The sequence below is a fragment of the Gekko japonicus genome, unplaced genomic scaffold (genome assembly GCF_001447785.1).
Source record: "Gekko japonicus isolate JY-2015 unplaced genomic scaffold, Gekko_japonicus_V1.1 scaffold719, whole genome shotgun sequence".
Taxonomy (NCBI): Eukaryota; Metazoa; Chordata; class Lepidosauria; order Squamata; family Gekkonidae; genus Gekko; species Gekko japonicus.
In genome coordinates, this window is record NW_015175991.1 from 340360 (window position 1) to 356297 (window position 15938).

The 15938-nt window shown below is 40.7% G+C and overlaps 1 protein-coding gene across 1 annotated transcript in view; it reads left to right on the top strand.

The window, feature by feature from the left end:
- The window catches only part of COQ6 (coenzyme Q6 monooxygenase), a 24511-nt gene that overhangs the window by 1549 nt on the left and 7024 nt on the right, over window positions 1-15938 (top strand). The window contains exons 2-12 of the mRNA XM_015426355.1: window positions 2-11; window positions 1284-1418; window positions 3636-3694; window positions 7789-7912; window positions 8256-8386; window positions 9561-9668; window positions 9776-9838; window positions 10244-10351; window positions 11084-11286; window positions 11847-11962; window positions 15067-15233. Of these exons, the coding sequence (XP_015281841.1) occupies window positions 2-11; window positions 1284-1418; window positions 3636-3694; window positions 7789-7912; window positions 8256-8386; window positions 9561-9668; window positions 9776-9838; window positions 10244-10351; window positions 11084-11286; window positions 11847-11962; window positions 15067-15233 (1224 nt within the window). The remainder of the gene's footprint in view (window position 1; window positions 12-1283; window positions 1419-3635; window positions 3695-7788; window positions 7913-8255; window positions 8387-9560; window positions 9669-9775; window positions 9839-10243; window positions 10352-11083; window positions 11287-11846; window positions 11963-15066; window positions 15234-15938) is intronic.

Here is a 15938-nt window from a genome sequence, read left to right on the forward strand (position 1 = left end):
TGCTGCACTAGGTAGGAAGCAACAGTTGTGTTTTTTTTAACGTAATCTTGAAAATTTAAATGCCTTGTTATTTAGTGCCTAAGAAATCGAGGGGGTGAGACTGATATTACATTCGTATCAAGGTTTTTGTAGGTTTTGTGGCAAATTTCTCCATGGTGGAGTTTAATGGCATGAATTACGATCTCTTGCCAATTGTGTTCGGAGCATTTCATCAAAGTTCAGTGTGTGCCACCAACAGCTGTCCCTGAAAAGTTTGCAACGACAGTGTTGCTTGGATGTGAAAGACACATGTTGAAAAATGTTTATGTCATTCCTACCAGATGGAGCATTCTCATGTCAAGATGTGTGACCAAGTTGCTTCTGACTTATGCAGCTCTATGAATTAATGTTTTCCAAAACGTCCTGTTGTTAACAGCTTTGCTAAGATCTGGCAAACTGAGGCCTGTGGCCTTCTTGATTGAATCAATCCATCTCTTGTTGAGTCTTCTGCTTTTCCTGATGCCTTCAGCTTTTCCTAGCATTATTGTGTTTTCAAGAGAGTTGTCTTCTCATAATGTGACCAAAATACAATAGTTTCAATTTAGTCATTTTACTGCTATGGAGAGTTCAGGCTTGATTTGATCTAGAACATACTACAATGGGGTTGTCTAAGGGCAGGTTTGTCAAAATTCACTGTGCCTGCTGTGACTCCTTTGCTCTCAAGGCTCCTTTTAAAAAATCTTGTTTTGGTTTTTGGAGGAAGCATTACTGTATAAAAGGTTTTTGTTTGAGAAGAACAAGGGCAGACATTGATTTAGAGACATGATCTAACAGTGATTCCTATGTAGAATTGCCCACTGAAATAAATAGGCTTATATTGGAGTAACTCTGCCAAGGTTTCCTCAAATCCCGCCCCCCCAGCGGAGCAGAATATAAAATGGGCAATGCAAGACCATGCACAGCTCCAGATTGCTGCTGAGCAGGACTTCCTGTGTTAATGAGCAGCCGCTCATGTGCACACCTTACAGGGACACACTGCCTGTCCTGACCAAAATTTGAGTCCAGTGGCACCTTTAGACCAACAAAGTTTTATTCTGGGTATAAGCTTTTGTGTGCATGCACACTTATTCAGATAACTATGCTGTAATTGTGCTAATGTCCAGTGTTGGTTACTTTGTTGTGCTAAGCTATTCTATGTATTCAGAGGATGACTCAAAGTTTTCCTTGTGAGGCCTTGTTGTGGGATGTTAAATATTATTGAGTAATCTTTGTTGGAAAGATCTTAAAGTTTTGACTTTTTTAAGGAAATGATGCTCATCTCCATGACAAGAAAATCTTGTTACTTGAAGCTGGCCCCAAGAAACCAACTAACCAGTTGTCGAAGAGTTATAGTAACCGAGTCAGTGCTATAACCTCTGGCTCAGCCACACTCCTTAATAGTAAGTACAGCATTTAACAATGATTTGGATGTCATTTATGAGTACATACAGGGCATAGGATTGACTGATCTTGAGATGTTAAAATTAGAAGTCTGTGTAGCTGTGCATACCAAGTAAAGGGCTGCTGGCTTGGAAGTGCTGCAGACTAGGTATTTTAGGTGTTAGCAAAACAGGTGATCCAGTTCTTCTATAGAAAGAGAATGTAACTGTAATAGTCATGTATTGAAATTAATTTGAAGAGTCACAAATTCTTGTCCTGCCGAGCTTGATCTTTTTCATAGGAGCTCTTGGAATGGAAGCCCAAGAATAATGGCCAACCTATGAGGTTTCTGGCCAGCACCCCCCAGAATAGACTGCTGATGTCCTACTTAACTACCCATTGGAAGACATCTGTGCTCCTCCAAAATGTTAGGTTACCATATCTGTGCTTGATTCTGTGTTTGCTTGACAGTGGGGAAGTGGTAGGAGGGGGATTTTTGTTAGTTGCCTCAAAACTGAACTATTTGGAGCATATTACATTGTTGATTCATCACTGTATTCAGTTTTTTCTTGGCATAAAACAACATATTGCTGAACTGGCAGAAAGGATCCTTTCATATTAATCTCTAATAAAGGTTTTTCTATAGACAGCTTATACCATTAACATCAAAATCTTTTTCATAGTCTTCTGATACTTACTCATAAGTAGAGTTATGCCTTTCTAAATCTATTGAAGTCAGTGTGCTTAGAAGGGTTTACTCTGCTTAGGATTGTACTGTTAATATAATATCCATGTAAAGGAAAGAAGATATTGCAGTATATTTTATTTGAATTGCAGATAGTGGAATGCTGTTTAAAAGGCAGCTCCATGTCATAATTAAAGCTACTATTTTCTGTACCTTTTTAAAAGCAATAGTAAGGCGAGAGAAATTAAAACCAAAGAAGCAAAAGCAACATCCATTTTTGTGTTATGCAGTTTTAGGGTGCCTAGAATAAAACAGTATTACTATTTTAAAAAACCTTTATAAGAATGTGCACAGCTCAGTGATAGTGGAACATGCAGTGTGATCTTAAGCAGAGCTATGCACTTCTAAGTCAATTGACTTAAATGCACTGAATAGGTATAATTTTACTTATATTGGTACTGTGTATTATTACACATTATATGATACATGGGAACTTGTTCTGTAATACATATTATAGAATAAGTCCCCATTTAGTAGGCAGTGATAAAATGAATTAACTGCAGCTCCTGCTTCTCTCCTACAAGTGAGGATAAACTGTGTCTCCACTCTTCCTTGTTGGAGGTTTTTTCAAGAAAACTTGTATATACTGCTTTGGGATTCTTTAGACTTTGCCTCAGCAACAGGGAGGGGCCATGACTCAGTTGCAGAACACCTGCTTGCATAGAGTAGGCCCCAAGTTCAATCCAAAGCAGCTTGAGTTAATAAAGTGATGTGAAGGCTCCCCACCTAATAGAGAGCCTGTAGCAGTCAGAGGAGACGGTACTGACCTTGATAGACCAATAGCTTGTCTCAGTATACTTCATGTGTTCAACTACTTAGTGGATTGGATACAGCGCAAGGACTGCAGAAGGATTGCTGATATTCCTGGTTTTCATCTCTTCCTGGCGGCCCATCCTGGGAAGGTAATCCCCCAGGATCAAGGGATATGCATGGAGTAATAGCTATGTGGGTTTGGAGGTTTCAGTGGGGAGGGAGAAGGGGGCAAAATTGCTCTTTTTTCCTCTTCCGTCAATAGAGCGGTACAGACAGGAGGGAGCGATTTTGTCTTCTTGCCCTCCCCATTGTAGCCACCTGACCCACATGCTGTTATTCCCTGTAACTTCACAGGATCAGGAATGATTATGGAGGAATGGGGGACCTGGAAAGATTGGCTTAGGATCCAACTCAGCTCAAAGATCGCAATTGCTACTTTGGTAATACTGCCCTTTCTGTCACCACTATTGTCCCTTGGAAAGTTTATTTGATCCAAGAGCTGCATCTGTTCCTTAAAACCCTCCACTGTCCAACAGATAAAGCTAAAGAAATGACAACTGAACCACAGTTAATGCAGTTCGGTTTTGCTTGCGGCTTAACAGAGAGAGTTGCCAAGCATCTAGTAGAAACAAGTGAGAGAACTGGTCTGGACTCTTGTCTGTAAGGTTCCACATCACACATCTGTGAGGTGTTACAGTTATTCATTTAATGTTGTGGGATCCTTTCCTTTCTCTTCCAGGCTTTGGTGCTTGGGATCATATTTGCAGTATGAGAATCAAGCCTTTTCGGCGGATGCAGGTGCCTGATACTGCAACACATACAGTTTATGGCAGTGTGTGGTAACATAACTTTGTGTGATGTCAGTTCTCAAGAAATTTATTTCTTAATCGCCTATGGTTTGCTTTCTTTTTAGAGAGGGGAGCAGATGGCTTCTCATATGACATACAAGTGAGATGTTTGTTCTTTTACTGTATTTGCAGGGTCTTGTGCAAAGGAATCATATATATGTTCTTTATAGGCAGATGAGCAAGCTGTACCCTCATCAAAACCATTAATACACCCTTGTTGGTTTTCTCTTTGCACAAGACCCTGGGAGTGTGGGAAAGGGTTCATGACTCATGCATGCACCCGTTATTTCTGCTTATATGTTGCATGTGCAGCTGTTAAACACACAAGGAGGCAGGCCCCAGGAAGTATCGGTCATTACACTGTCATGCTCCTAATCTCCTGGCAACACCATATGGGATTGTTGTAAGCATTACTGAGGGTTAGATCTTGGAATTTGTCAGTGGTAAGCACTGACAGCCATGGATCATCTTGGCTTTCCTTTTCCCCCAGCAGTCATTTCTGACCCTGGAAATTTTATTTCTGATGTCGTAGCACCCATGTGGAGTTAATAACCATGTAATTTGGGAGGCTGCAGTGAGGAGAGGAAAGGAGCAAAAATTGCTACCATCTGCTTCTTGCATGAGCAGAGCTCTGCTGTTGGAAAATTTTGCCCCTGTCTCCCTCCCCATTGCAGTCTCCCAACTCTACATGGGTCCTGTGAAAATGGGGATAAACTTTCTAGGTGTTGGATGTGGCTGTTAGGGAGAAGAGAGAGCTGGGATGGTTGGAGATCCCTGCATGTGGACCTTGTGAGGTTTTTGTACTGGATCCAGCCCAAAATACAGAAGGTCCCTTGAAGACTTTGAAAAAATAGTATGTAAATATTAAGTAGTAATAGCTAGAGATGTGAAGGTCTAGGGGGGGAAATATCAGGTCTCCCTCCCCCCTGGACTTTTTTCAGTTTTTTCTAACAGAAACATTGGAAAATTTGGGGGAACTCTGAAAAAAATCTGTAAAACATTTTCCCTTTTAGAATGAGTTAAATCCTTTTTAAGATCCCCCCCATTTTCTAATGAAAAACTGGGAAATTTCGGGGAACAAAGCCAAAGTTTCTATGTTTTTTTAATGAATGACATGAACAACAAGGTTTTACTCAAACTGTTTAGTATGAAACATTTTGTTTAAAATAATATACAGCATGAAATAATGATAATTCCTATGTTTACTATAGACATGTACAACATTTTTAAAAATGTCTTTTGTTTAAATGTAAATAATTTTGGTAACAATTAAAATACTATAAGCTGTTCAAGGGTAATACATTCTTCAAGAATTTAGTGTTTTCAATGTTATATTCATAGGGGAGCAGGCAGTTCTTTAAATACCCAGACCATTTAGAGTTTTAAGGTAAGAAGCTGCGCTTTGAATTGTGTCTGAAAATGATTAGTCAGCCAGTATAGTTCTTTCAGAATTGATGCAAGATGTTTTCTGTGAAGCTCACAGCAGCTACACTTTTATTGACATTTCCAAAGAATTCTACAGACAGCACTTTGCAGCAATAATTATGGCTAGCTCATGTTTTCAAGGAGCTGCGGTGGCTCAAGTGGTTAAGACGCTGAACTGCAGGCTGTGCAAGGTCGGTAGTTCAGCAGTTTGAGACCCAAGTGTGCCACATGACAGAGTGAGCTCCCGTCTCTAGTTCCAGCTCCTGCCAACCTAGCAGTTCGAAAGCAAGAAATTGCAAGTAGATAAATAAGTACCACTTCAGTGGGAAGGTAACAGCGTTCCGTGCACCTTGGTGTTTAGTCATGCCGGCCACATGACCACGGAAACGTCTTCGGACAGTGCTGGCTCTTTGGCTTTGAAACGGAGATGAGCACCGCAACCCTAGAGTCGGATTCGACTAGCTTTCGAGCAAGGGAACCTTTACCTTTACCTTTACATGTTTTCAAGCTGCTGATAAAGCCGGTGTGCCAGCCAAAGCTATGCATTATGGACCAGGCCTTAAGCTTCTCTTTGTAGACACACATGTAGTGCTACTCACCAAGCCATAAACCTGCTCCTTTAGGAGATTGTGAATTACATCTACGCTGTGAATTACATCTACGCTTTCTCTTCAGTCTCTGAATAGTTTTCTTATTGAGCAATAGTACTTTAGGCATGTTTGGACTGAGTTTTAATTCATTGAGACACATTGTCATGGTCTCTGACCTTAATGTTATAGCTTTTTGAACAGAATAGGCCTTAGAATTTCCTTTTAGTTTTCAAATTTGCAAACATGTTTAGCTTTGCTCTCACTGTCACAGCCTTGAGAAAAAAATAGATTATGAATAAATGGCTGCATGCCCAGACTGAATCTTAGAACTAATAGAACACAGTTTGAAACAAGTATTCTTGGGGAAATGGCACTCAGTGCTCAGAGGGGTCTTACATCACACCCTCAGAAGAAACAAATTAGATGGTTTAATAGAATCTTGTGAGATTTGTATAACTGTCATGTATGGGTTGCAGTGAGACTACCTTATCTTTTCTAAAAATGTTTTGGTGAGAATCTTAGAAATTGTGCTTCATCTTTTAAATTTAAGATAGATTTCACGTATGATTTTAATTTCTAATTTCATGGACCTATGCTAGTATTTTTTATCATTGTGATTCTTTTATGTTTAATTATTTCAAAAGTGATTAGACTGCTTTTAAATAAAAATCTTATATGGTAATATTGAGTGGTCTTTGGCTGGAATGCAAGGTTTTCACTTGACACCTGGAATAAATAAACTTCTGTCTTCTCTTCAGTCAGAGGGCTGGTTACCAGTTAGAGATTGATTAATAGAGAGAATAATAATCTCAATACAGCCTTGTAGCTTAGTGGTTAATGTGTTGCTTTGAAACACACAAAGAGACTTCATTTCCATGTGTAGGTTGTAATGTAAATGCTTTCCCCCATGAGTGGGATAAAACTCTGTGCTTCCAGATGGTCATTTGACTTGTGTGGTACTTTACACCAAATATCTGGATGACTCCCAGTTTCATGTAGACATTAAACTGTACGGGGGACAAGATAGAACCTAGTCGGGCTCAATATCACAAGAACCAAGGAGTTGTTTCCCAGCACTACATTCTGGAACCAGTCAGACAAATAGGATCAGAAAAACCAGAGCACAGTACAACTCATACTCTCTTGTCTAGCCAGTCTTGAAGAATACAGTGGTTGATGGTGTTGAAACTAGCTGGGAGGCCCAGGAGAATTAACAGTGTTGCATTATGCCTGACTCTTCAAGTTAAGGTTGTCAGTCAGGGCAACCAAGGCAGTTTCAGTTCCAAAACCAAGCAAGAAACTGGATTGAGATGAGTCTAAATCATCTGTCTCATCCAAGAATTCCTGGAATTCCACAACTACCTCTTGTTTCAGCACCTTGCCTCCAAAGGGGATATTTACGAGTGCCTGATACTTGATCAAATCATTTAGGATTTGGGATGGCTTCATTAGGAGGAAGCACTTATTCAAGGCACTGGTACCATCTCTGAAGCATTCATTACTTCCTTGATCCAACCATCCAGAATTCTCTAGCTAAATCTAATGAGCATTTAGGGCAAGGGTCAAGCATCTGTGTGATAGATTTTACTTCACCACGGAAATTGACCATATTCTTAGGCCACAGACTAACTGGAATTTAAACAACTGCAACTATTTTGAGCTCTAGAACAAAGTTTGAGTCCCGTGGCACCTTTAAGACCAACACAGATTTATTCAAGGTATGAGCTTATGTGTGCAAAGACACTTCCTCAGATACGTCCTGATAGCATCCTGAGATTGCTCTGTGGTGCTAACCAAGTCATAATGCATACAAGTGGTTTTTATCTGCCAAATGTCTAGCAAATGAATCACATGCTAATTTTTTGTATTTTCTAGCTTTTCAGTTTTATCTTAAGTGTATGCTTTCATTCTGTACTTACTAGAGATTTAGCCATTGAATTTTGTCAGTGGGAGTTGCTGAGAAGAGAATATTTCTGTGTGTGTGTCTGTATATTCCTTGATGTGATTAGTAGCATTTTTCTTTTTACAGGTGTGGGATGCTTGTTCTGAAGCCATGATAATCTTTGATAAAGATAACCTGGAAGACATGGGGTATATAGTAGAGAATGATGTTATCATGTCTGCTCTAACCAAACAACTGGATGCCATGTCAGGTAGTGGCTTCTTTCCTAATCTTGAGTTCTCTTGAGGGGTTTTCAGTGAACAAGAAAAGTAGAATCCTAGACAACTGTGAGACATAGGGAAACCTAGGTCTACCACATAACTTGGGAATGTGGACCAAGCATTTTTGGGTCAGGTCCTTCTGAGTGCAGAACAGTCCTTTCCCCCTTTTCGGGTTTTCCACATTTAAACCCTGGAAAATACTTTATTGGCTGTCATGGAATTATTTAAATATGGGGATTCATTAAGCTATTGGGTTGTTCTGCCTAGGCTTTGACTGGTTTTGGTTTTTTTAGACTTTTAGTTGGTGATATTGATACATTGTATCCCCATCAGACCGTGTGGAAGTTCTCTACAGGAGCAGAGCACTTCGGTACACCTGGCCCCTTCCCTATCAAACCTGTGATGCAAGTCCTTGGGTTGAAATTGATTTAGCAGATGGACGCAGACTTCAGACCAAACTGCTGGTAACAAAGCCTTTATTTTCTGTTTGATCAGGCACCATCCTTTGCCAAGTCCTTTCCACTGGATTTGGTTCTAATCTCATGTGGTATTACTCAGCGTGAAGGGACTAAGAGGTGAGTTGGAGTGGTTACAGGTCTATGAGTGATAAGCCACTTTAGTGAATCTCATGCAGAGTTCCATCTGTAATGTTTGGAGTTACTGTTAACCAATCAGAGCCATATCAAATATAGTTCTACTACATCAAACATCTGGTAAAGGCTCTGAACTTCCATGACAAATGGGTTGTCTGGTTCAAAATATAGTTCTACATCAAACATCTGGTAAAGGCTCCAAACTTCCATGACAAATGGGTTGTCTGGTTCAAACTGGATTGTCCTTTGTCCAAAAAGGGTCTAAATCTGCCAGGATGGTCCAATGTGGAATGGGAAAAAATGGGTAATTCTAATGGAACCTCCAGGGCCCCAAGATCCCAGACACTCTAAGTGGTGCTCTTGCCATAATAAGGTGTTAGGATTTCTGTCACATTCTCCTCCCCCCAGAAGATTTTCCAGCTTCAGGAAGGTTTATTGATGGGGTTGTGGAACCCGCGGCACTGCAGCCTTCTGGCTCACATGGCTGTAAGTTCATATCTGTCTCATGACAGTGGCAATAAACCTGGGGTTGGAAACAGTTTCTGGAGGGAGGGAATACAGGAAAGTAGTGGATCCAGCCTACAGCTGTGGTCCTAAATATGCTCACTATGAAATATTTCTAGGAGTGGGGACACTTTGGATTTCTTCCCTCCTTATGATTTGTGCCAGACATATCCCTGCTTTCCTCAGCTCCCTTTGTTTATATAAAGTTGTGCCCCTTGAACAGCCAGTTTAGACAAACCTCACATTGAAGGGAGGAGGGGAAAAAAGAAAAGCAATTTAATATAATGCAAGGTACAAAAATCACAAAGAGGATGCAACAAAGTATAAACGCTAGTACCTATCTATTACTATTCTAACACCTTCCTTGAAGAGGATAAGGAATCTAAACCAACTCTGATTTTTCTAAGCCATCCTCTTGCAGCCTACTGGAAAAGCCAACATTCATACATACATTCAGCTGTCCATTGTGGATAATGAGCCCTGGAGGAGTTGATTTTGTTAATTTTGAGCTGGTTCATTTCAACAGCTGCCCTCTTTGCAGATTGGTGCAGATGGGCAGAATTCCATGGTCCGAAAAGCAGCTGGAATTCAGACTATTCAATACCAGTATGATCAGTCAGCAGTGGTTGCTACTCTTCACTTGTCTGAGGTAACCTGTTTACTAGGTTCTTCTCTGGGTCTCAGCTTTTGAACACACAAAACAAATGAGAGAAAGGTAACAGCATTTGTTTGTCTTTTGGTTCTCTCATGCTGCAGGCAACGGATAACAATGTAGCATGGCAAAGATTCCTTCCATCTGGACCGATTGCTCTTCTCCCGGTAAATGACTTAGTAACTGTAGATTCATCCAGTTTTTAAAAAAATTAAATAATTTTATATATTCTGCTTTTGAGCCCAAAACTCACTTTTAGAGTGACTAAAAGGAATTATAATCCAATACAAAGACAATAAATGTTCAATACAAAATGTTCCTTGAAGAGCCAATTCCCAGCTCAACTGAATTTTAAACTTTGTTTTGAATTCCTCTTTCCTGTATTCATTGGTTTTGAATTAGTACTAACCATATCAGTCATTGTTTTATGCTCATTTATGGTGTTTGACCTCATTTGGCCTCTTTGTATTCACGGACTCCTTCCACATAGTAGGTAGGAATTAGATTCTTGCACTAGTTGACATAGTGGGTGGATATGGTGAAGTTGGCCTTTTTTTTGTTTGTTGAATTAGCTATCTGACACTATCAGCTCTTTGGTCTGGTCCACATCACATGAACATGCGTCTCAACTTCAGAATATGGATGAGGAAAGTTTTGTAGACTCTATCAACTCTGCTTTTGTGAGTATTGTTCTCTCCTAGATGTGCTACTTACTTATGTACTCCAATAAGACTCCTGATTTAAAAAGAATGAGAACAAGCATGTCAATTTAATTCCTTACCTTTGGTTTGAACAGAGTGAAAGTTTGTTCATGTTTGTATGGTAGTTCTTATGGATAGTGAATATATTACTGGTGTAATTCAATTTCCTCTTAAATATGAGATTACTGTCCCCCCAGTAATTTAGCAAATGTCAACCTTGACTTCCAGTTTACTTTCAAAGCTTCATCCTTTAAAAAAAAATCTTTACTAGTGTTCTGTTATTCTGCATTTGGATTAGAGAAATTTTCTACCATTCTGAGCATGAATTAGCCTTGCATGATTTTGACACTGCTGTACAGCCTGCATCAGTCACATACAATTGAATGGTGACCACTGAAGCCCCATCAGCCTGTGAACCCCACTGTGTTTCTTGTGAAGGCATCTAGTGTGGGTTCAGCATGAGAAGCATGTTGAGAGATCTGAGAACAGAAGACAAGAAACTGTTTTCTCTCTATCCCTCCTACCAGTAATTTTGGTGATAAATGCCAGTTATGCTTTCATCGCTCTTCTAACTGTAGCCTTTAAATAAGTGGAATTCTAGAAAGCTTAGAAGACTTACATCTATTTGTACTTTCATTATGTATTCTCTTAGTTTTGTAGCCTATCTGCCTCTATGTGATATCATATAAACAAATCTTTGTCATTATTCAGTGGAGCAATGCAAATCACTCTGACTTCATTGATACTGCTGGATCCATGTTCCGATCGGCCCTTTCTCTGCTGATGCCATCAAGGTCTGCAGCTCGTCAGTTGCCCCCAAGTGTTGCAAAAGTGGATCCAAAGAGCCGAGCTGTGTTCCCTCTTGGACTAGGGCATGCAACAGAATACGTCCAACATCGGGTGGCCCTTATTGGGTAATTACAGATTGAGAAGTTTTAGTACTGTGATAGGTCTTTGGGAGGATGGCTTGATTATGGTATCAAGAAGGAGATCACCCTGAATGACAGAAATGAGCTGTTTCTAGTGGAATGGGATGGAGATTGTTGGGGTGGGGTAGCAGTGGTTTCTCAAGGGGTCTGTAAAATTTACCTGGAGTGGTTATGGGTTTTAGAGACATAGATTAAAACAACTGCTGAAGCTGATGCATAGGCATTGTGGGAATAGGCAGCAGATGTGGTTATGAGGGCGATCACTGGTCAAGAATATAATAAGGGACAAATTCTAGAGGTGGTAGCCATATTAGTTTGCAGTAGCCAAAATAAGAAAACATTTTGAGACAACTTAAAGGCTGGCACATTTATTGTGGTATAACCTTTTGTGAGTCAGAGCTCACTTTGTTGGATGAATGCAAGCAGCTTATGAGGTCCTCAGGGTGATATTCATGCAATTCCAGTGGGCAGTGTTCTTTCTGAATACCATAATTTTAGGTTGCTGTTTGTGCTGGCTGTAAGCTGCCATTGGCTTCTCTCTTTAGGGATGCAGCTCACAGAGTACATCCTCTAGCTGGTCAAGGCGTAAATATGGGTTTTGGTGATATCGCAAGTTTGACGCATTATCTCAGTGCTGCAGCATTCAATGGGAAGGACCTGGGTAAGGATTTAAAATTATACTTTTTCTCCATTCTATACTGTGCTGAATTGTTAGAAACTGTTGTGAAAGGAAAAGTGGTATGCAAATGTCCCTAATAAAAACAAATATATTTTATTTATTCAATATACTTTTATACTGCCTGTGAACTCAAATTCTCAAAGTGGTCAACAGAATTTTGTCCTGCTGTAGATGGAAAACCTTTCTGTAAAAAGGAGAAATTTGTGTCACCGTTGAGTCAGAGGGGAGCTTACTGCATACTGCAAATTTACACAAGGTTGTTTTAAAGACAACTATTTTGTGTTTTGTCAGAAAGGTTCTAAGTTGTCCTAGCTGTATGTTCTTGTCTGCAAGTTGGGTCATCCTCATGCTGTAAGTTGGAAGTTTCATAGCATTCAAGATTGGCTGTTCTACTGCCTAACCACCTGCAAAACTGGCTCGATAATAGAAACAACACAGTCTGCCAAATGGGGCACAGTAATTCAAAGGTTGCTTCCATGATGCTTTGATTTAGGGATGGGGGGCAGAGTGGTGCAGCTCCAATGCAAGATTGGGTTGAAGACTGAGACAGGGATTTAGCAGAATAATCAAAGAATTTTTGAGGTAAACTAAAGCACAAGAATGCAAGTCAGTGATGATACTGAAGTATGTTGCAGCATAGTTACCGAAGCCAGCTAAATCTGAGTCCAGGAGCACCTCAGAACAAGAAGATTTTCTGGCTATAAGCTTGCAAGAGTCAAAGCTCTGTTGGTCAGATGCAGATTTGATAAAAGGGAGCTTTGGCTCTCAAAAGCAAGTATATTGCAGTATCAGATAGTGCACATACCTCTACAGTACCAATACTTGCACAGTATCTACCTGCACTGTGCAGCATGTATTGCAAACAATAAAGGGAGGAAAAAGAAGAAATATTATTGATTAGTACACTTTTATTCCATCATTCCTCCAAGGAGCTCAGGCCAGTGTATATTGGTCTCCCTTCCTCCATTTTATCTTTTTAACAACCTTGTCAAAGTGGTCTATTCTGAGAGGGTGTGACTGGCACCCAGCAAACCTCATGGCAGAGTGGGGATATGAACCTGCTGGATCTCAGTTCGCCACACTGGAAAGAAAAAGACAGCAAGGCAGGTGGAGGGAGATATTACCTATCCTTTTCTCTTTGGCGAGGTCTCTGGGTAGATTATGGGCATGTTAGACACCCAACGATCTGTGTGGACTTCTGATCTACACCAACCCAAAGGTCAGGAGTTTTGGGAGGGATTGTTAGGCAAAACCACTGGGAGACTTTTTTGTTTGGTGAGACTGAAGCTGGATGAAGGGTCATTGTACTTTGATTGGATCCAAATGTTTGAGAATAGCCATGGAGCAGACCATATCTGAGTCATTTTTCTAGGCTTGTCCTTTTGTGCCAAAGCTGCACCTTTCTGACCAAATTTGCTGGCTAATATATTCCTTGACTAAAATTTAGTCATACAAAAGTGGTCTGTTCCTGCCTATTCTCCTAGCCGATCTACCCTCCTTTGTCTTGTGCACACACATATTCCAAATGAGGCTAACCGTATTCTTTTTTGAAGACAGCTCTGTAGACGTGGACAAGCCAGACTCTTCTGAGATGGGAGAACAGGTGGACTGGTCACACAGACCAAAGAAGGATAGACAGTTGGGCCACAAAATAGAGGCAAAATGACTATGGCAACATAGTTCAAAGAGCACTGAAGAAATTGGTTCTGGTGCAGTGGAAGAAGGCAGCCAAGCTTGTCTTTCATTGCCTTCTCATCAACGCATAGCTACAGGTGGATGCATTCTTGCATTCGCTGGTTGAACAAGAAGGCAAGTGTTGGTGGCAGCTGATCCTGCTACACATCTCTTGGATGGTGTGTGAAGAATAAAGGGATGGACAAGCCTGAGCAGGAATGGGTGAATAGGCACTAATCCTTCAAGAACAAGTCTCTAGTTGGATGCATAATCAAGTTTACCTCAGGTGGATTTAGTTACCCAGTAAATTTCCTCACTGCCTTCCATCCTGTCCCTTCCCACTGTTTCAGTTCAAGTTGGTGTGAAACAAACACTGCTCTTTAGTGATTTTGGGTGTAGAATCACTGGCCCATTCTCCAGATTATTTATTATCTTTAGTCACCTTGTTGTACTCAGGGTTTGAAAGGATGAATTTTTCCTACCGATTTAATATTATGTAGCCCTTATTACATGGGCATTCCAATCCATTGTAGACTTCAGCAGTTATGACCACTGAACCAGAAAATGATCGCTCATATGCATTTACTGGACAATATAAGAGTATAATTTTGTGTACGTGGTGCAGGGATAGTGGCTATTTAAGCATGTGTAGAAGGGAGAAATTGTGCATGTGGTAACTTTCAAGGGAAAATATGTACTTTTGAATATGGTGTGTGAGTTTTTAAACTCACATACATACTATGCTACATAATAAAATTTATTGTTGTGATTTTTAGGAATATAACACTGAAATTCTTAATGTTTTTGGTATGTTATTTGAGTGACTGGAACCTGGATGCTGAGACTGGTCATAATAATCTTTCCAGTGAAAGCTCTTAATTTTCAGATGCATTCACCTGACCTTCTGAATTATAATGTTCTAAATGTCAGGTATTTCAGGTTGAAGTATTATGTTGAATACTCTTCCATTAATTAGTGGAGGTTGTAAGGAGGAGGTGTGGGTACTGGCAGCCTTAAAATTGTTGGAAACCCTTAGTTGTTAGCCAGTGTTAAAATTTTAGTCTTGGACTGGGGAGACCCAGGTTCAAATTCCATGCATCTGTGACACTCACTGGGTGAGTGAGAGTCGCACTGCCTAGCCTACCCACGGGGCTGTTATGAGGATAAAACAGACAGGAAAACCAAGTATACTGTCCTGAGCTCCTTGGAGGAATATGATAGATAACTTTGTGGACCAAGGTTATGCTGCTCCGCACAAATAATATGGGAGCAGAGTGCCAATTTATACCTTCCCAGGGTGACCAAATCCCAGTAGAAATTTTTGTCAGCCCAATCCAGCCTTAACACCTGATGCTTAACCCCGTTATGGTAATCGGTATCACCTGCCTACTTATGGAATAATTCTGTTGCAGGCTCTTTAAATCATCTTCTGCAGTATGAACAACAACAACAGAGATACAACCTTTCTATGATGGCGGCAGTTGACCTGCTGAAGAGGCTGTACTCTACAACTGCAGCTCCTTTTGTGCTGTTAAGAACCTGGGGACTGCAAACAACTAATGTGGCAACGTCAGTTAAAGTAAGATACTTTAAAAGTACTATCTGTCATATAAGGATCCATGGGGGTTTATGATGAAAGACCAGTTTATGATTTGGCAGTTAACTAACCAACATTTAACACTAGTACCTAGAGCACTACACTTACAACACAAGTTGTATATTCTCCGGTGGCCCAGGAGTGGGGCAGTCCTTGACTCCTTACTCCTGGGAAAGTACCTCCCCTTCTGTAGGCAGGGCTGGAAAACTTTGATCCCGGAGGGGAGGGGCTTATCCTCTGATCCCCAGTCTTAATAATAATACTTTCAATTTATTAATTGCTTTCCCCAGTGGGCTCAAAGCGATGTACACTTACACATTTTAGACAGGGGACTAACAATGTTCATAGGAGATAGGGAAGACAACATATATTCATTTAATTGCACACGCTGTCACTGAATGGTGTAAACGTCTTCTGGCTTGGCTCAGTCATTTTCCGAACGGCTGCTTGTCGACCAGGCTTCAGGACCCGTATGTCAAATCGCCACACTGCCACCGCCTGGCCGGAAACATCCACTGCAGGGATTTTTGTAGCCGAGAAGTTCTTCTGCCTTTTCCGAACCTTGACCAGGACATCCCGACCGTCAGCTAACACCCTCCCACAACGGAGATTGGTGTGCCCACCCTCTCTAAGGAGTGGTTCCCATTTTATCTACTCGCCGAAGCTTTCGAATCGCTGGGTGGATGA